General features: G+C 39.2%; 1 protein-coding gene across 1 annotated transcript in view; it reads right to left on the bottom strand.

Moving 5' to 3' along the window:
- Nucleotides 1-292: 292 nt before the first annotated feature.
- LOC124803453 (serine/threonine-protein phosphatase 6 regulatory ankyrin repeat subunit A) overlaps nt 293-22411 on the bottom strand; it is a 446739-nt gene continuing 424620 nt past the window's right edge. Inside the window, exons 20-23 of the mRNA XM_047264641.1 lie at nt 21240-21277; nt 14296-14646; nt 13744-13869; nt 293-625 (exon numbers count right to left, since the gene is read on the bottom strand). Coding sequence (XP_047120597.1) covers nt 411-625; nt 13744-13869; nt 14296-14646; nt 21240-21277 — 730 coding nt within the window. The 3' untranslated portion in view covers nt 293-410. The remainder of the gene's footprint in view (nt 626-13743; nt 13870-14295; nt 14647-21239; nt 21278-22411) is intronic.

The raw sequence follows: 22411 nt of genomic DNA, 5'->3' as shown, positions 1-22411 counted from the left end.
GAAATGACACAATTTTATTTACAGAAATTAAAAGTTAACAATCCAAAAGCAATCACTTTCATAAAGGTATCTGTTTAAACATTACTTCGAAGTAGTCTTTTAATAGTAAGTAAAATATTTTTAGTTTCATTCTATACACTCTGTATAAAAGTTTTATAAAAAAATTTGCAAGCACTTGTTCCTACTTGTCGATATATATTATAATTTGTGCAAAATGGCAAAAGACAATTCCATGTAGTGGCACAGTACTTTTCTTTAAATGTTTACAATTTATCTTAATGATGGTGTTACATCGGAAGCCCAGTTTTTTTTTTTTCAGAGAAAATATCTTAATTTATGAAATCTACATATGATTAGGCTTTAATATGATATTACATAGATTCATACAATATTAGCAATGTAATGAGTCTTTAGCTCTCATGGTTATTGTTGGATTCATTTTCAACATTTGAAATATCATCATCTGATGCAGAGCTTCCAACTCTTTCTTCAACCTCACCCATCAGAATTCTGTATTTTTTAGCTATTGCTTCCCAATCTGTCACATTTTCTATCCGTGTGACATTGTTAAAGCTTAGCTGTGATCCAAGAGGGCTCAAGTGTACAACACTCAGAGCAACTGAATCTGAAATCAGATGAAAGACAGATAATTAATGCTTCTTAGTATAAATTATTTACACAGATTTCTCTTCTTCTTGTACAAAAAAATTATTAAGACAGTACTTTGTGAATTTCATGGTGTATAAATAGACTTGTGTGCATGAATCTTTATTGAATCAACCTATTTTCAGTTAATATACAGAGCTAAAATCAGCTCTTTTAATGTAGATACGAGCACAGTTCTGAAATCACAAAGTTACTGAAGTGTTTGAAAGCTGTCCGTATTATATGTTACGTTAACATTAGATTGGTGCTTAAGTTCATAGCATTTTCCTTAAGTTTAATAAACACAACAATACACATAACAGAGACTTTAGTCATCAATAATATATTCTCCTTATGTTTACAACAGTATGCGAATGCTGGAGTAACTTTTCGATTCTTAAACTGTAGAAATCATATGATTTTGAAGCAAAAAGCTCATTGAGTCATGTTCAAAGTGCATTTGCATTTGGAAAAGAAGTTCCTTGAAAGTTGTTTGACAGAGAGCGGGAAAGGTGAAAACCTGAGGGTGCAAGATCAGGTGAATAAAGTGGGTGCAGAATGACTTCCCACCCAGCTTCTGTATAGTGTTTTTTGTCAGTGTCACAGAATCCTATCTGCGACTCAGCATCTCCACTATACGGTGAGTAGCAACTATTCTTTCCGTAATACTGTAAATTCCATCTTGGATTTTCAACTGTTTGAGAATGCAGGTGGGCATCATCATGGAGTAGCATCACGTCACGCCGTCTTCCTCATCATTCTTGGATTGCATCTGCAAGACATTTCAGTCATTGACAATACATGTCAGAAGTGATGGTTACACTTGGGGGAAGCAATTCTTAGTATACCACACTGTTGCTATTCCACCAGATGCACAACATTATCTTTTGTGGATGCACACAGGTCTTTGTACGGAGAGTTGCTGCTTTGTTTGTGCTCAACCATTCATTTCTTTTCCTTATGTCAGCATAAAAACAAGTTGGTGTTGTTCATAAGACAATTTATAACAAGCAAACAGATGCACATATGGCCATCTGCTGATATTTGTGATTTTGGCTTAGAGCATGCAGTACTCATACTCGAAGTTTTTGAAGCCGTTGCACTAAAATGTCATTCAATGATAGAATGATCACAGTTCAGTTTTTTGCCAGTTCTTGAGTATGCAGATGTGGATCACTGTGTATTAATGCATTAAAATGATCTTCAATGAAACCCAAAGGTCTTCCTCAACGTGAACAGTCACTAATGTCAAAACAATCCTCCTTAAATGAGAAAACCAGTTTCTTGTTGTGCTTTACCCAGTTGCAGTACGTCCATACATGGTGCAAATGTTTCTGGCTGTCTATGCTGCTGTTACCCCTTTACTGAACTGAAACAGAAGAATATGTCAGAAATGTTCAGATACCTCCATTCAGCATGCCATTCTCTAGCATCCACAGCTCCACTTGCCACTCCATTTTATAGCACCTGCAGCCCCATTCACTATCTCCAAATGACAAAATGGACAATATGTAAATTCAAATAGCAACAATAAACTATAAATAAAAAACTGATGATCAATAAATAAACTAATAGCAACCGAAATACCAACACACTAAACAATAATGTTATGAACTTGTGCACCAACCTAATATAATTTGTAATAAGTTTCAAAAACAGAATTAAATCAATAAACATTGAAACATGAACTTAGATTGATTATTTACAAACAGTCTGCTTACAACAAAACTTCAATGTATCCATGTTACTGCCAACAGGAGAGAGTTAGTAACCAAGTGAAGTTTTTACTATTGCTTGGATTACTAATTTGTTAGGAAGTGAGACACTTGCTAAACATTTTTTGTTCAAATTATATTGCTTTATGATGTGTTAAGACATTTCTTCTCAGTAAGTGAAACTCTACAACAACGTCCAAAATAAGATAATTTTGTTTCATAAAGAGGTTGTTGAGAACACCTGAACCAAATACAGAAACATGTTCACTGGAAAATTGAAATACACATCCTCAATAAAACTCAGAAATATCTTAATAAATCATTGAAGTTAGATGGAAACATTAAAATATCTGCAGAATTAATCTTAACAAAACAGACTAATGAGCTGATAAAAAATAAGATATCAACTGGAGGTAAGTGTTGATTTACATTAATGTAAATGTATTATCTGTTTTTTTTTTTCTCTCTTGCATTTAAATAAATTTTGGAATGATTTTATAGTTTTCTCTCTGTTTTCAATTACTGTGCCATCAGCAACATTGTACCCAGGATCTCTGCTAGGGGAGCAACTTACATTAGTTTCATAGAAGGGAGGAGTAGAGGAATCAAAGTGCAATTTGACTCCACTCTCCATGATGGAAGTGCTTAATTGTCCTCTCCAATAAATTATAGTTTGAATGCCACATGATGGTAAGAACTTAAATCAATTCACACAATTCTCTTTAAAAGATACCATATTTGCCAATGAATGTAGAAATTATTTATTTTCTCTGTTGTAATTTCAGACTTATTGTCATCTGCAAGTAGTATACTGAAAGAGACTATGCATTTGCACATGTCAAACTTAAAAGATCTCCCAACTTGTATAGAAATCATTGTCATATCTTAGCCTTTTAACAATGTAGAATCTTTGTTGGGATGTTTGTTAAAGATACTAAAATTTTTAAAAAGCTCAGAAGCAATGATGGCATATGTATACATCAGAATATTTTTCAAAATTTAACATGTGCTAAAGAACAGTTTTTTTCCATATTCCTCTCAAAACTGCAATAGTGAAAATAAATAATTTGTATGGTCAGTGGCAACTGTAATGTCTTTTAAAAAGTTTTACATAATTGTGAACCCCAACCACAAGAAGTTAATCACACAACTCTATTTGTTCACTTCATCTAACCTGCTAACCGGAAAATTTAACCACACTTTGTGCACATCTCAACTTTAGATTGAATGTGGGAGCTTCCTCACTGGACCTGTGAATACCTGCACCTCTGATGTGGCACTGAATGTTGTGAACTTCTGTATCAACAGAATATATGAACTGTGTAGATTACTGGGCACTCAGACTTGGGTGAGGAAGTACAAAAACATCTAAACTGTTCTGGTGTCCTCAAAATTGCATGAAACCCCACATAAAACTGTGTACATTCATTTGGTAAGCAGAACTTCAGGACATGCTGAGTGCATCGTCTAGATTCCCACTGATAAACCTTTTGGGTTGGTTTCATTCCACACCAAGTGGTACATGGCTGTGCTTTGTGTGGATACAAATGACCTTGGGAGTTAATGCCACAGTCTGTGAATATTACTTTCATGGTATGGTACAGAAATGACTGGTGCACTGATGGTTCTGAAAAGTTAAGAAACAGTATACCTGATGCACTGTGTAGGGTTGTCACTGTGTAGCAAGTGCTTGGTGCTTCGGCACTGAGGTTGCATATGGGATTGATTCTATACGTGCCAGCGTAATCCCCTCATGCTTTTGATACACATAGATTTGATCAGTCTGTGCAATATGCACCCACAATCTAGCAGAGATCACACAAATGCTATATAAAGTTGAAGCAGGCATGGCAGATCTCTCCCCCAGGATCTTTAGCTAAGGCACTGTGAGAAATTCAGCATCTTCAGAGAACTTGCCACAGGATTCCTTAGGAATGGAAAATGTTATGGCTTTGAGTCAAATATAAAGCACAGAAACCTCACTGGAACTTTAAGACTTAGAATAATTTGCAGTATGGTTAGATTAAAAAGAGTCTCAAACAGCTGATATCAACAGACAATACTCTTTATTTGTGAAAAACTAAAACTGGTACATGTAGCCCTTTCCTTTAACCATTTCCTTGTGAGATGCAACTGGTTTGTTTCTGTTACAGGATTTGAGGAGAAACAGAACACTGTAATACCATTCATTAATAAAATGAGTATTTTACAGGACTCTGAACTTACTATGGGCATTATAGTTGGTATTGATGGCAACAGCAAAGTCAGATACACTTCAGATAATTACTTGACAGACACTATGCCCCTACCTGAGTCTCTAAGGCTGTACTTCACTAACTCAGTACCTCAGTACTCCTGGAACAGAAAGGATCATCTAGATATCAACTGACAATGATCTGAACCCCTCTGGTTGAGCAGTCCTAGAATATTACTCATCCACATAGATGTATAAACCTTTTCTGTGCTTGGATGTTAAATATCCTTTTCAGGAATTTTTCCTTGAACAGTGGCTCTCTCTACATCTGTATGTTTTGATAACATTCTTTACAGCTTGCGTAACTTCCTTCTCTTCATCAGTGCTGTTGTCACCTCCTTGGTTTTCAGCTGGTAACTTCCCTGTTACATAGGATTTATTGGCCAGATTTGAGAGTTTGTCTTTGGACATCATGATTTAGCTTGAAATGTTGCAGCACATACAGGTGGTATGACCATTTATTTTCCTTATGCTGTAATTTATCAAAACACTATTCATTGTCTTTGCTTCTTTCTCGATATTCCTCTGTTTTGGTGATGTGATGACCATGTAATTTAGAAATAATTTATCCAGGTCTGTTTTGTTTAAACTATTCACATGACATCTACATCCAAAACTGTACTCTGCAAACCACTATGAGGTGCATGGCAAGGGATGCATCCCATTGCGCCAGATATTAAGTTTTGACAATTAGCGTAAGTATGGTAATGAGGCAAATGCTTTTCAGAAATCAAGATAAAGATGATGAAAAGTTGTGATGCCATTGCAAGTGAGATAAGCTGCTCTGCATTCTTTTTTTTCTAAGGCCTTTGGGTTCACTGGTATCTTGGCAGCCCATGTGAAAAGGCAGTACCTGGCATTTTCTTGTTCTTGTTACATTTATGGACACTTTGACTCTCAACCCAGGCTTTCTACCACCTGAGCACATAGTTACATGTATAACCTTTCCTGAATCACTTGTATTAACCTCTGTTTTATAGTTATTTTACTGCAAACTTCTCTCTGTCAAAGTTGGCTCGAACTGAACAATAATCTGGAGTTAATGTCACATAAACCAATAATTTCTATTGTTGGTTCTGGTGACAAGTGCTTTCCTACAGTTTATGTTCTTCTTCTTCTTCTTCTTCTTCTTCTTCTTCTTTTTATTCCTCCTTCTCCTCTTTTTTATGCAGAAAATGCTGTCATAATATCACTGACAGTGATGCCCTACATTTTCATTGACATCCTGCATTGTTGTTGACATCCTACAGTGTTTGACTGAACCATTTCAACAGATCATTCGAAATACTCATTATTAGCCACTATTTCTACAAACTGTCAGAATATCTAGATTTAGTGATTGAAAACTTCTGTTAGCTAAATGGCAAGTGGCAGTATTTCTTATGTAGCAATTTGACAAGTATAATGTATTATAAATAAAACTTTCTATTAATAGGTGTAAAAATATTTTCTTTGAAAAATACCATTGTAATCCAGTAAATATTCAGCTACTAAAGCAGGTACACAGAAGCTATATAATGAAACTGAGGAGGCAGCTGCTTTTTACAAATTAAGAGCTTTTTTGTTGATCAACTTGATTAAATTTAGATGGCACAAGCATGAGTGGCATAAAGCAGCATAGTGATAACAGTATCGTTAATACAGCATACAGATTAAGTTTCTACAATGTCTTTGTCTTGTGTTGATGTATACCTTGACTCATTTCACATCCCTGAAGGTTCTTCTTTTTGATGGGCTCTATGGAGCACAATGAATGAATGAATGATCCAGACCAGGAGACATTTACCCAAGGACTTTTATATGCAGATTTTTCATGTGATACTGTAATAACTTCCTTTTTTCAGATGATACTGTAATAACTAGATGAGCACATCAGTCCTTTCCTAGTTAGAGGAGAGGGGCCAAAATTGTCACCCATCATCAGTTTGTAAGTTGTAGTGTTTGTCACGTCTTGTTTGAAGGTTCTATTTTCCCTTAGCTGTATGAAGTCTCATGAGCCTTAGACAGAGTAGAAAAGGGCAATAACAGAACTCAGTACTTTTTTTAATCAGTTTTTTGGAATGTATTATCACAATTGTCATTCCACTGTCAAGATGACTATACAGTCATCTCGACAGTGGAATGACAATTATGGTGATACAAATGTAAGAACAGTACAACACCCAGTCCCTGAGCGGAGAAAATCTCAGACCCACCTGGTATTTGAACCTGAGCCCCTTCGGTTAGCAATACACCATGCTGACTGCACAGCTACTGAGGTGGACTATTTTATTGTTTGATGTGAAGTTCAGCCCACCTTTTATCCATCAGTGAATAGTTCCAATGAGTATTCAGTTTTAAGCTGACAGTGAAATTGTCCACCACAACTGGCATCACATCTCCCTCCTCCAGACAGTTGCAGGAGGTGATGTCACGAATCCTGATGACTTCTCACAATTGTGTTGAAGTAATGAAACAGTTGATTCAGTACAGAAATAATCACTGTAATCTTGCCTCACTCTTGTAATAGTTTGCTGAACCATGGTCTTTGCAATCTAGATAGTTGCAGTGTTCACAGAGCAGCACATCCATCACTGCTTACTTAGCAACATTCCTCACTTTGCCAGGAAAGCGACTATCTTCAAAGCTGACTGCAATACTGTGGAATGATTGTATTAGAGGTATGCTGTACCGCATTTGCTATGTGGTCCACCAATTCCTGCAAGGAGTCATAATGTTCAAACACAGCCAGTTGGCTCTACATCCACCAGTTAACCATGCTGAGCATCCATTTTACCAAGTTTTTTTGAGGCGTAGCTCAATCCATTAGGTATATGCATCAGGAACAAGAATACAAATCATCAAGCACTTTCCCATAGAAAAGTGTGTGCAAGAGCTTCATACCCTCATTTTCTGTGCTGAAACACTCAACAGTTTCAGATTTATGGTGCATCAACAGCAAAGCAACTGATGAAGAATTCTTGATGTGAGAATGCAATTCCTGTCTATGGTGCTGCCTTGTTACATTTCTGATGTGACACTTGTTTGCCCTATATAAATATTGTGTGGCAACATTGCTGCACACATTTGCGCTTTTAGGCAGAGGAATCATGCCATAAAATATTCTTGCAAAGTAAGTAGATAAGTTGAAAGTTTTTCAGGCTCACTGTCAACATGATTTATCATTTTTTTTGACATCACTTATTATTTCATCAGAGCATTCCTCTTACATTTCTTTGTTTCAGTATTCATAATATCCCAGTATGAGACAATATCTTTATTTTCACTGAGAGCATTTGGCTTTTCAATCACAACTGAGTACTCCTCTAATTCCTGCAATTTAAGAAACCATTCTGTGTATTTAGCTGTTGTCTCAGGATGCAGCATTGTGTTCTAAAGTTACTTCAATAATTTTATGATCATAGTCTCAAATGTCTTCTTCATACAGAAGGGTGATGCGTTGCAAATGTTGTTCTTCCCTTTTCATTAGAGTAAATATTTTTGATACACATATTTCCTGTTACTACTGACATTTAAATTCACTTCTACAGGGCACACTGCTTAAATCCGGATATACAAAGTTTTTTTAAAGCAAATTTATTAAATCAAAATACAAAAGAAAATGAAAATACTTTTAATGATATGAATATAATAGAGGGAAACATTTCACGTGGGAAAAATATATCTAAAAACAAAGATGCTGTAACTTACCAAACGAAAGTGTTGGTATGTTGATAGAGACAATAACAAACACAAACACACACACAAAATTCAAGCTTTTGCAACTGACGGTTGCTTCATCAGGAAAGAGGGAAGGAGAGGGAAAGATGAAAGGATGTGGGTTTTAAGGGAGAGGGTAAGGAGTCATTCCAATCCCGGGAGCGGAAAGACTTACCTTAGGGGGAAAAAGGGACAAGTATACACTCGCGCGCGCACACACACACACACACACACACACACACACACACACACACACACACACACACTTCCATCTGCACATATACAGACACAAGCAGACATATTAAAGGCAAAGAGTTTGGGCAGAGATGTCAGTCGAAGCGGAAGTACATAGGCAAAGATGTTGTTGAATGACAGGTGATGTATGAGCGGTGGCAACTTGAAATTAGCGGAGGTTGAGTACTGGTGGGTAACGGGAAGAGAGGATATACTGAAGGGCAAGTTCCCATCTCCAGACCACCTACTCCAGTCATGTAACCCGGAAGGTGTACACGATCAAAGGCAGAGCCACGTGTGAAAGCACCCACATGATTTACCAACTGACCTGCCTACACTGTGAAGCTTTCTATGTGGGAATGACCAGCAACAAACTGCCCATTCACATGAACAGACACAGGCAAAGAGTGTTTGTTGGTAATGAGGATCACCCTGTGGATAAACATGCCTTGGTGCATGGCCAGCACATCTTGCACAGTGTTACACCATCCGGGTTATCTGGATACTTCCCACTAACACCAACCTATCAGAACTCCAGAGATGGAAACTTGCTGTTCAATATATCCTCTCTTTCCGTTACCCACCAGGCCTCAACCTCCACTAGTTTCAAGTTACTGCCGCTCATACCTCAACTGTCATTCAACAAAATCTTTGCCTCTGTACTTCCGCCTTGACTGACATCTCTGCCCAAACTCTTTGCCTTTACATATGTCTGCCTGTGTCTGTATATGTGCAGATGGATGTGTGTGTGTGTGTGTGTGTGTGCGTGTGTGCGTGTGTGCGTGTGTGCGTGTGTGTGTGTGTGTGTGTGTGTGTGTGTGTGTATACCTGTCCCTTTTTCCCCCCTAAGGTAAGTCTTTCCACTCCCGGGGTTGGAATGACTCCTTACCCTCTCCCTTAAAACCCACATCCTTTTGTCATTCCCTCTCCTTCCCTCTTTCCTGATGAAGCAACCATCAGTTGCGAAAGCTTGAAATTTGTGTGTGTGTTTGTGTTTGTTATTGTCTCTATCAACATACCAATGCTTTCATTTGGTAAGTTACAGCATCTTTGTTTTTTGAAAATATTTTTACATATACATAGCGGTATCTATAAAGAGTAACATTACCCTATGTAACCCCTTCAACCTCTAATTTTGTCCTGAAGTGATTGCATGCACTCTTTAAAATATCACTGTCCATACTGGTGAATGCTGCTTTGATATTAGGGTACCTTGTCTTACAGGTAAGTCTTTCGACTGTGCTCCAAATGTAGTAGTCAATAGGGCCCAAATCCAGGCTATTCAGGGGCCAGAACTCCTTTGACCAGAACATGTCAATGTTATCCGAGAGTCAGTTTTGGACTAAATGGTTCATATGAGGTCCTCCTCTGCCATCCGACACATTGTTCACTGGCTGACATTCAATACTGATGCCGATTTCCTAAGCGATTGCTCCAGGTTCTCCGAAATCAGCACCTGAGTCTTTTCGATGACTGCTGCAATTCCTGACACGTTTTGTCAAATGAGGTTTCCTAGCCAGGTTATCAGAACTTTCGTCAGACTTGTCCAATGCATTATACTTGGCCAGAATATCATAAACAGTTGATCTCAGGCACCAGTAGAATTGAACTATTTCAGTGGACGAATGTCCAGTGCAAAGACTTTTGATTAATCATGGTGTTTCAGTTGTACTCCACACCTGTCCGTAATGTCTTGGCCATTTTGGGGTTCTGACTATTTACTAGATGTTTATGGCTTTCAAGAACATCTTCAGTGGAACTACGATATGGCAGGAAATTCAAATTGAAATTTGTCCAGATTTAGCTGTTACACCCTGTATACTGCTCTAGGGCAGTAGGATGTCAAGCTCTCTTAGGAAGCAGGGAGTAAGTTTCTACCAGTTGGCTAGCTGACACAGCAGACAGCTTTTGACTGGGAGAATTATAATCCATTTTCATCTCACAAGCACCTACACAATTAAAAGTTAGTCAGCATCTTGCACATCTGAGCAAGTCTAAAACAATTCAGTTGTGCTAGTTCCCTTGAGATTACCCACTAGTGACTATTTCACCTCAACACCCCATTAATAAAAGTACTCTTCAAGATCAAGGTTTGTACCATCTTGACAAGTGGAGCATTTAAATTAGAATCTCCACTCCTCATCATAGACATTCCACCAACATGCTATACAGTAGTGGCTGAATCATGACTGGATTCTATTATAACAAAAGACTGGGGACATTTTCCAGCCCCCTGCCCAGGAACTTTACATGCATCAAATCTGTATTCAGTCCAAGACTGGCCACTACCTAAGTGGCAACAGCAACAAATCAAAAACTATGTCCAAACTGTTCTTTTAATATAACAGTGAAAATTGAGTATAGGAATTAGAACACAGATCAATAGCAAAGTTGAAATAATTACTCTTGCAAAATGATGATACATTATACTTATTGGCCACCACATGTCATGATTAGTTCCTAAATACTAAGAGAAAACATTGCACCTACTAATTAACAACCAAATGCAGATATACTACATTTATTCCAGCAGTAATTACAGTGCTCTGCAAAACTTAAGAATGAGATAGGTAAAGTAACATAACATATTAACAACTTGGCGGAAACGAATGACAGTGTGGGAGCATGTTGCCAGAGGTCTCCCAGTCATGCACGTAAAGCTGAATGTCACTTGATGTGAGGTCAGAGTATTATACTGCTAAATAGAGATGGCCACACAACACAAGGTAACTGAAGGAACAGAAGAAGTCAGTGCATGCCAATCAGTGAGAGGTCACGATGCACTGTAGTAGTGTTCTTTACTATAGCATGGCTCAGAGACAACAGCTGGATGACTTTACATGAGCAGAATCATCAGAAAGCTGGAAGAAGGATGCAGTGAGATGTATGTAGCCCACAGCTTTGGTATTGCTCACAAAACTGTTTCATGTGCATGGGGAGTGTTCCAAACCACAGGCACTGCTGCCCAAAGGAGAGGAGGTGGTTGACCTTGATCAACAGTGGCAGCATGACAACAACATTATGCAACAAGCTAGAATGACCATCAGACAATGGGTGCAATTGTAGTTACATACAACAAGACTGCAAGAAATGCAATGTCATGCTTCACATTGGCACAGTGACTACATGGGGAATAGTCTTTTTGCCAGATTATCAGTACATTGTGATCCATAAACACCCTCACATCAACAGCAGCGTTTGTGATAGTGCCATGAGCATAGGGACTGGAACAATGAGGAGTGGGCTTGTGTGATCTTCTCAGACTGGAGCAGATTCTGTTTGAGTAGGGATTCTAGACATACCCTCATATGATGAGAGGTGGGAACACGTAATGCACACAAAAACATTGTTTACATGTTTGTTTTAGTGGTAAACATAGTCTGGTGTAGGAAGGCATAATGTTACATGGGTGCACTGACCTCTAAATCTTTGAACACACTAATGCACCTGTCAACATTATTGTGACACTGTACTCCTTCCCTGTGTGTCTTTCCAGGGTTGTATTCGACCCTGACTTTGTTTTTATGGCTGACAATAAGAACAGTTGTTGAACTGGCATGTACATCCCATGACCTAAATTCCACTGAGCACATGTGGAAGGCATTAGGGAGATGTTTTGCAGAATGTCCACATGCACCAATGACCATTCAGCAGTTGTTAACCATGGCGATGGAGGAATGCAATGCCCTCCCACAAGAACCTCTTACCAACTTTACGGCCAGCATGGGAGCATGTTGCACAGCATGCACTGCTGTCCATAGTGATCACACATCCTATTCAGAAACATGTCTGGCCTTTTGTAATACCTAGTGGATAATCATAAATCACGATGACTTCTGTGTAACTATTTTCTTGGAATATAAGGTCATATGTGTTCACCTTATTGTGCATTTCTTTCACTTGCCTTCTGTACTATATTGTGGCAGTTCTTTCCACGTACGGTCCAAGTTTCACTGAGCTATGTTACTTGGCAGTGACACGACATGTGACAGTTACATTTGTCCTGTATGTACATTAGGCCATGTTATATACCAGACATCAAGACTCTTTCAATTGTTTTCTTGTACGTTTACACTGTAGACAGTGCCTCTTCTCTCTGCCATCCAAAAAACTGCCAGGTCACAATGCAAAGCACAAGCGGCCCCTTCACAGCAGATGGAGACACTCAATTGCTGTTGTGCTTTGCCAATGACCTGTGTCTGTGCTTCGTTCATCATTTCTGCACAGGTCAACATAAGTGTGTACCACAGTTGCCATGTTCACTATCTACTGCCTAAAATATGTCTTCCACTTTCACAAGCATCTTTTATTGAACTAAGAGAATAATATTGGAACATGTTACTCCTGAGAATCTTAAATTACACAACACCACTCAGCAGCAGCTCCTTCAAACTGTGCAAGTGGCCACAGCCCACCAACATAGCCATGGCCTAAGCGTCCACCAGCTCCCCTGCTTGACTGTTACATACCCACTCCCTTACACTCTTCATTTTCTCTGGCCATCCCCTAACCAGCCAGCTGACCACAAATACTCAATGTTGGTATGGCATGAGGTGTGAATTTGGTGCCCGTGTGTGAGAGAGTGTTAGAGGGTTTGGTCTTATACTAGGAAATTTATAGCACATAAATGGACTGTTTGTTAGAGGGTTTGGTCTTATACTAGGAAATTTATAGCACATAAATGGACTGTTTATGCTTTCTGATTGCAAAAAATCTTTATTCTGCAACTGTGCACACTAAATAACATGAATACTAGTATTAAAATTAGAACTGCAGTAACTTAAGGTAAAATTGCATCCATTTACGATATAAAAAGAGGGAGCATCTCTAAGTCATTAATAAAGACTTGACAACAAATGACATTTTCATACATAAATCATTCGTATCATATCCGTGAAGGACGTCATCATTAATGGGATCTACAGTTTAGTGTGTGTGTGTGATATGTATGTATGTTGTCTAATTCCAAAGAAGACCTGTTGGCCAAAAACATACTTGGTTAGTGGTCTTTTTGTTATGCTTGTCTGTGACTCAACACCTCCCCTATACAGTGTATAATATTGTCATTATTCCCCCTCATCTGGATTGACTTGGAATTGTTGATTTTTTTTACGATAACATCTAAATTAGCATCATGAAACAATGACTTGCATAAAAAAGAAAATACTTTTGGTATGCCTGGTAAGACTTTCATACCTTTAGGAGCAACTTGGCCTTTCTTAACTTTTGCTAGCCATTTTGCTCCCATTTTTGATCTTGCACTGGCTCTAGACCTCTGGAGACCCATCATTTGCACCAGACTGGGTCTCTTACGTTTTGTCACTGAAAAGTTCAAGGTAACCATGTTATTGTAACTTTATGTTTAAAATAATTATATCATTAATGTAACTGTGCAGCTAGTTTTTAAATCTAAAAATATGACATAACATTTTAATAGTTCATATCAACTTTCCTTTTATATAAGCTAGCTACAACAACTTTTTATTTTCAGAAGCCTTCATTTTAGTTCTAGAGCTGTTTTTTTTTTTAATTTTGTTACAGTATCAGTAAATTTAATTCATATACTCTAATAAAAGTGATACACTTGTTAAGAAATGAGTATGCATAAGCTATTGATTTTTATTCACATGCAAAGGATATACTTGAAAACTTGCTTTTAGGTGTAGCATGTAATATACTGCTGTAGAAAACTACTAGCAGATCAGATTACATGTATGACTCTTATAACATAACAGTATAACAACTTACTCTTCTGCTTGCATAAACGAAGGAAGTAAAGAAGCCATGACGTAATGAGATTTAATGGTGACGGAGTGGTTGTAGTACGATGCATATTGCGAATTAGCTTTGCTAAACCATATTTCCACTCAATATCTGACTGTGCTTGGATACGCTGGTATGTGTCACTCATCATAGCAATAAGCAGATTTATCAATACAACAACAGACACCAGCATGTACACCATGAACATGCCCTTAAAGAGAGCATTCGTCCAATCTGGCTGAGTCTTGTTAGTATGTTTTCTGACATTTTCAACAGTCGTCATCCCAAACACAGCAAAAAACAGCAATTCAAATGCTTCCAGTGGTGTGAGATACACTGAAATAGGCACAAAAAAAGACAACTCAGTCTTCAGAATGTAGTGGTCATTTTGGTAGTAGCAACATTTTTCAATGGTACCACTTTAAACAAAAGGTTTACTCTAATGATTTTATGTTATAAATGTAAAGTTAAAAATATTTTATTTTAATCTGAAATAATGTAATACTTAAACATTTCTGTGAAAATCAAAATATATGTCATCAAAAAATTCAAAGAAAAATATTTTAAAATCTGTGTAGTGGAAAAGACAAAGTCTTTAAAAGAAACTAATTCAATGAAACTTCCTGACAGATTGAAACTGTGCAAAAAGTTAAAGATTCATTCTGCAAACTCTTTCACTACTGATAACTTTGCAAAACCAGAACAGCCTGCCGCTGATACAGTATTATGTTTGTTAAAGATTCATAGAGCCAATTGTTGTATACTAGGAAAAGGAAATTAATCAAAAAATGCAAAAAATTAGATTTAGAAACACTGTTGATGCAAGATGGAAATGAGGGTATGAGAGATTAGGGAAAAATAAGAAAATGTGGTATGGTAAGTACGGAAAAGTGCTTAAGGTGAACAGGGGGGGGAAGAAAGAGGATGGGGCCAAACTGTAAATGGAAAAGAGCAAAAAGTAAACAGGAAAGGATGACAGATTACTAAATGGGAAGGAGGAGGGGAAAAAATTTAAAAAATAAAATAAAAAATAAATAAAAAATAAAAAAATAGATCAATGTTCTGAGCATCTTTTCTCCAGAGAGCACCTGTTCTCCACAAGAATTTATAACATTTGGTTGATGAATAAAGTAATTCAGTACAAACATTTGTATTTCTGTAGAAAGAAAGTCCCAAGTTCTTATTTTTTAACTTACTTATGAGGTAACAGAAAGTAATGTCAGCAAAAACATCAAAAAATTCAATATGTAGAAATGATTTTTAGTCATGGGAACAATATCTAAACATTCAGTTTATAAGGTAAGAATGATGTTGATTTCCCAAAAATCATTCAAGGTATACCCAGTATGGAAGTCCTATTTTTTTGGAATTTTTTTTAAAAATAAGTTATCTTTTTCAGATATTTACATCAATGAAAAACTGAACACAAATGTGCAGTTCAGACTACAACAATGCTGTAGCTGAAACAAGAAAGCAGTTCTGCAAATGTTTGAAGCTGTATATTCATTATAATATTATGTGACTACAAGGAGAGGAAAGGGTGATCATAAAGTAGTAACAAAAGCAGTAAATGAAAACTGAATCTATGAAGCAAGCGTTCTTCAAAATTAAATTACAATACACTATCAACAGAAAAAACTTCCACTTTTGTAGCAGGCAAAGGCAAGGATAAATAAAATGCAGCTTCCCTAATCTGGAAAAAGAGAAAATATGGTTGCAAAGAATTAGAATCATTCAACAACTTCATAAGAACGTCATCCAGGGATCCCAGATCAAAGGAGACAAAGTATGAAACAGTGGAAGAGACTCCCAAACTATACTTCAATTAAAATAATTTGGTGGCTGACATTTCAGTATGTCAAGTGGCAGGGGCCAACCACAAGCCAATAACAGATCTTTCTCAAATTCAAAGCACCCCATGTGTTGCCTGTTTTGAAGGTAGATGCAGAGCTCGTCAAGTGTGGCCAGTCGCATGCTGGCAACACTGCCCTTCCATTGCAATCTGTTAACTGATAGTTACTTTATTTGAACTATAATCATATTTCCAATTGAATTAAATTAACTGAAATGAAATGGAAGACCCTCCTGTGGTCTTACATATTACTCCGGCAGAGTGATGTTTAACACTGTATCTACCTACCAGACAAATGATGATGGAAATCTTTAAAAAATTTTGCTGTTTAGTTGAAACTTTTTGGAGTTTTTGTTAAGCGTTTTTGCATGTAATGAGACGTTCCTTATGGTGCAAAGTCTCATTTGGAATTTAATGTATTGTATTGTATATATAAACTGGGGACCTAGAAACAATGGAGAGGCTGCGTCCTGCCACAGCCCACTGTGGTTCACAACTCCACAACGGGCCACAGCAGTCCACCCACCCCACTGCCGCCCCACACTGAACCCAGGGTTACTGTGTGGTTTGAGCCCCAGTGGACCCTCCCCAGGGACATCTCATACCAGATGAGTGGAAACCCAATTGTTTGCGTGGTTGAGTAATTATGGTGTATGCATACGTGAAGACAGTGTTTGTGACACAAATTTAATGTATGTTATGAAACAATGTACGAAAATTGTTAAAGGAGAAAGTCTTCTTATTTATTGATAAGAGTTCTATATATGTAGAAGAATTTCAATTCCAGTGTTAAGCAAGCCTGCAACATCTGCTACAATGGCTGATCATACTGCACCACCATAGTCATACATAAATCTATTTCAGGTGCAGAAACTGATAACCATAAGAAGATAAACTCAAATCTGAGGCCATATACATGTGGATCATTGCACTCTCCATCTATACTTTGATTAAAACATACAGTGCATTCAAAAAGAAGGGAGCTGGAGACTGTAAATGGCTGAAAATATCATTGTGTCAATTCCTGAAGAAGAGGGTGCTGTCCCTATTAGAGTGCTTGCTGAGGTTCCAAACTCACCACTAAAAGACATGAGCACATACCTCCATGATGACAGAGTGAGCATGCACATGTGTGAATATCCATTGCTTCACAGTTGTGCTCAAAGCAATGAAAAGGAGACTTCAAAAGGAGACCAATGAGGTATAATTTACTTCCTGACGCAGAAGGAACATGAGGAATGAAGATTCATCAAAAAATGACACATGTGTACGGAGAGCACTGCATGTCTTTTGCAATGATCAGGGTGTGGCACAAATGACTGAGGGAATGACAGATGGCATCGGTTGATTATACTCAGTCTGGAATGCCACACTACTTTGCTGGTGCCTTTGTCCAGCACGTGAATGCCCTCGTTATTCCAGACAAGTGAATTACAGTAGCAGCCAAAGCAGCAGAGGCTGGATCAAGCATCAGAAGTGTTGATGCCTCATTAAATACAGATTGAAATTTCAAAAAGTCTTCAGTTATCAGAGGAAGCATATTGAGTGGGACTCTCTCTTGAACATCTGCAGCACTATGCCAAGTAAGTGAATGAGTTCTGGTCTTGAGTGGTCACTGGAGATGAGATGTGGAGTCATCACTTTGAGTCCGAGTCAAAAAGATAAAGTCTCCAGTGGAAGCAGGCAAACTCACTGCTACCCAAAAACTCCAAGACCATGCACACAAGGGTGAAAAGGATATGCTCACCTCCTTCCCTGACTAAAAGGGTCCCCTTTGTATCAACTTGCTGCACCATAGGAAAATGGTGAAAGTGCAGTTTACACACAAACCTTGATCACTCTTCACAAAGCAATCAACTCAAAACAATCAGGGCAGCTCACCAGTGCGGTCGTTTGTACCATGAAAATGAAAGGGCCTCATATACGAGGGCGGTTCAGAAAGTAACCTCTGATTGGTCACAGTGCGGGTTGTGGGGGGAGTAGCGACGCCATCTGTGCGTTCACGCACTCAACAGGTCAGTCGGCATCAAGCCGTGGTCGAGTGAACGTCATACCTGCGCTAGTTTAGTTTTTGTGGCAGTTTGAAATGTGTGCTGCAATAGAAAACCCCGCCAAATGTGAAGTGCGTGCTGTCATAAGGTTTTTTACAGCCAAAGGATATTCTGCAGCAGCTATTCATCGTGAGCTTTGTGCCGTGTACGGACCAAGAGTTATGAGTGAAGGAGTTGTCCGTGAATGGGTACGTTTATTTGAAAGTGGACGAGAAAACGTTCATGATGAAGAGAGGAGTGGTAGACCATCATTGGTGACTGACGAACTCATTCAGACAGTTGATGCAAAAGTTCGTGAAAATCGACGTTTCTCAATGTCGGAGTTGTCTACTGGCTTTCCACAGATTTCTAAGACTCTCTTGTACGAGATAGTGACAGCAAGATTGGGTTACCGTAAGTTCTGTGCACGATGGGTGCCCAAAATTCTTACCGACCACCACAAAACTCAAAGAATGGCCTCTGCATTAGACTTTCTGTCATGTTATGAGGACGAAGAAGAACCATTGTTAAACAGAATCGTGACCGCTGACGAAACCTGGATTAAGTACGTGAACCCTGAGACGAAAGAACAATCAAAGATGTGAGCACATTCAAATTCGCCTACCAAACCAAGAAAAGCCTCGCAAGATTTTTCTGCCAGAAAACTGATGGCAACGGTGTTTTGGGATGCCAAAGGGGTGTTGTTGGTTGAATTCATGGAACGTGGTACGACCATTAATCAAGACGTGTACTGTGAAACAATAAAAAAGTTACGACAGGCTATACAGAACAAACGCCGTGGTATGCTGACTTCCGGTATCGTTTTTTTGCACGATAACGCCCGTCCTCACTCTGCTCGCAGAACAACGGCCCTTCTTGAGTCCTTCTAGTGGGACGTTATCAACCATCCACCTTACAGCCCAGACCTGGCGCCAAGTGATTATCACCTCTTCATGCATTTGAAGAAATGGATCGGGTCACAGCGGTTTGATGACGACGAAGAGCTCAAAGATGCGGTCACAGGCTGGCTCCAGGCACAAGCGGGTGATTTTTATGCAGAAGGAATTTCAAACCTTGTGAAGAGATATGATAAGTGCCTCAATAGCAATGGATACTATGTAGAAATATAGTGCAAAGATGTAGTTGTAAGATGTATATATTAAAATATTTTTATTTAACTTGGTGTATTTTTTTAAATCAACCGGAGGTTACTTTCTGAACGGCCCTCGTAGATAACACTGTCACTGAGATATTGCAGATATTCAGAAGCGAGGTCCTCAGTCACCCTCAATAGAGTCCACACCTGTCTTCCTGTGTTTATGTCATTTTTGGTGGGCTAAAGAAGATTGTGTACTGCCATAAATTTCTTCATGATGTGACCACAGTGGCTCAGGACCTTCATGCTCTCTCATGTAAGGGTTTTACACTAGTCACTTGCCTGTGAGTGTGCTTTTATCCTATAGAAGTCAAAATTACATTCAGCACCTTGCTTAATTACCTTCTAGGAGCCATTCTCATGCAAAAATGCATGGATGACTAACACACTGTTGCATACACTTCAAACACCCTGAATCAGGCACAACAGCGCCACTCCCAGATAGAAAAAGAAGCACTTGCTATTGTGTACCCACTCAAAAAATTTCATGTTTTCATCTACTGTTCTAAATTTCATTTCATTACTGATCATAAATGTCTGGTTTCTCTTTTTCATCCCTTGGCATCTCTTCCAGACAAAGCGGCCCATCGCCTGCAACACTGAGCTCTTGTTTCTGTTGTGCTATAACTACAAGACTGCCTTCCACCCCACAGCATAACATGCTAATGCCGGTGCTCTTTCCCAGTTGTTGACTGGTCTTGACCTTGCACTTGATCAGGATCAACTTTGTGTTTCCATTTAGACATCAAAGCCAAAACACTGTTGATGGTTTTCCCATTACCAATTTTCAACTGTTGGCAGCTGTCACAGCCAATTCTGTCTTGCATCAGGTTGTTCCCTTTGTCTACCTCGGCTTGCCAGATAAACCACTGCACCAGTTGTCAGACCCTTTGTGTAATTATTATGCTCTCCAATATTGCTGCTCAGTTCTTGATGTGTGCTATTGTTGGATACTGAAGAGTCAGCTCCCAGTGTTGTGGTCCTGTCCGCACTGTGGCGGGATGTTATGCACCTTCCCCACATGGATTACTGAGGTATTTCTCATACAAAGTTGCTAGCCCACTGACACATTTTAGTGGTATTGACAATGAAATCAGGTGTGTGTTGTCAGTCTGCTTGCAGTGCGCCACCCATCGAGTAGCACCATGGGCCTCTCTTTCCTCATGGCCTGTACCCCCCAGCGCCCTTTGGAGTGTATTAATGCTGATTTTGCGAATCCATCCCTTAACTCCTCCTGGATTGCACTAGTTGATGGTTTCTCAAAATTTCCTTATGTGGTTTGTCGCCCATCAACAACCACTGTGGCTACAGTCATGGGCCTCACAAAGATTTTTTCTTTGGTAAGATTACCATACATGCTTGTGACAGACACCAGCCTGCAATTTGTGTCTCAAGATTTTGAAGATTTTTGTTCAAAGAGTGGTATTTGGCATGTTACAGCCCCTTCATTTTGTCCTCAGTCAAATGGTGAGGTGAAATGACTAAAAACTCAAATGAAAAAATATGTCACCTAGTCTTCTTCTGAGGAAATCCTTGATAGGTTGTTGAGCTCCTAAAGGTTCACTATCATTGGCGGCCATAGCCCGGTGGAACTGCTTCACGGCTGCCAGCCCTGTATGCTGCTTTATCTGCTCTGGCCAACTCCTGGCTACCAGCCGGCATCCACCTCGGATGGGTTCCATTTGGGCTCCACCATCTGAGCCTGCAGGTTTGGCCAGCACCACTAATTGGATACCAGTGGTCATCCATCATTGCAGAGGTCCCTGACTCTGTGTCATGTGCACCTCTAATGGCTTGTGTCCTGACACTATGACCAGCTCCTCCCACATGTGACTGACTATGTGCCAGAGACCCCAACACTCCTGCGGCTGCCTCCACCATCTGCACTGACCCTCACAGTGTGGTCTATGCCCCCTCAACTCCTGTGCCCTTCTTCGATCTGGGTGCCACTGCCAGGCAGAGCAATTAGCGACAGGTTGTCTCCATCTCCCCAGCCCATGTTGCCACCATTTCTGCCGCCACCACCTCTGTTGCTGAGTGCCAGATGTGAACATGGATATGGAGCCTTCATCACCGGTGCCCCCTTATGGTCTCTGATGGGGGAGTTCATGCCACGCCTGTGATGCCCGTGCCATTTTGGACTGTATTCTCCTATGAAACTGATACCTATGACAGCATGACACATGCTCCAGCAGTTAGCTCCATCTGATGAAGACATGGGCATCTCCACAGTGAATAGTTTTCCCCAAAGGGGAAGGAGTGTTGTAACCCTATACAGTATGTGCTTGTGATTAAACAGTGCGTGCATGCACGGCTGACTTAACTTGGCACAGATGGCGCAGCAAGTGCTGTGCCATGTGCAAACAGCTGTACATAAGCCGGTGCGCTGGGCCGCAATAATAAGCACATGATGTATGTTTAAGTTTCAGTATGGCACAAAGTTATTTCTCACAACATATTCAGTACATTGCTGGTTCAGATTTCTGAGTAGTTTTTCAGGGATCTAATTTCATATTGTTGCATCTTCATTGATTTCACTCCCACTGATACTATTTGTTTCATTTCAATGAATTTAAGTCAATCCATATACATCCCTTTAGCCGGCAAAGCCATCACCCACCAAATCTGGTCACTCCAGTGATGCTCCCCCACATACCATTTGGAAGGACCTCTGGTTGTAGCCCTCAGGACTTACAGGAAGGAACATTAATGCCAATGATAGTGTGACTCAAGCATGGAGGTTTGCTTAGGCAGTCCAATAGCCTAGGCAGCTGCTCACAATAAGGAGATGTTCTGGGTTTGTGAGGTGGTTTGGCACAAGTTTTCATTTTTCACAGTGTATTCATCACATTGCAGGTTTCCCATTTTTGAACAATTGTTATGATTTCATTTCATATTATTGCATCTTCACTGATTTCATCCCCTCTGACTCTATTTTATTTTAATGTGTTTAACACAGTTGGTATACTGTATATCCTTATGACTTGGTAGGCCATGGTTTTCCAATAGTATTCCCATACACCCTGTGGGAGAACTGTGGGTAGCAGTGTCTGGAGATAGTAG

This window comes from Schistocerca piceifrons, chromosome 6 (genome assembly GCF_021461385.2).
Source record: "Schistocerca piceifrons isolate TAMUIC-IGC-003096 chromosome 6, iqSchPice1.1, whole genome shotgun sequence".
Classification (NCBI taxonomy): domain Eukaryota; kingdom Metazoa; phylum Arthropoda; class Insecta; order Orthoptera; family Acrididae; genus Schistocerca; species Schistocerca piceifrons.
Note: the sequence above shows the minus strand (reverse complement) of the source record. Positions and strands in the feature narration are given on the sequence as shown.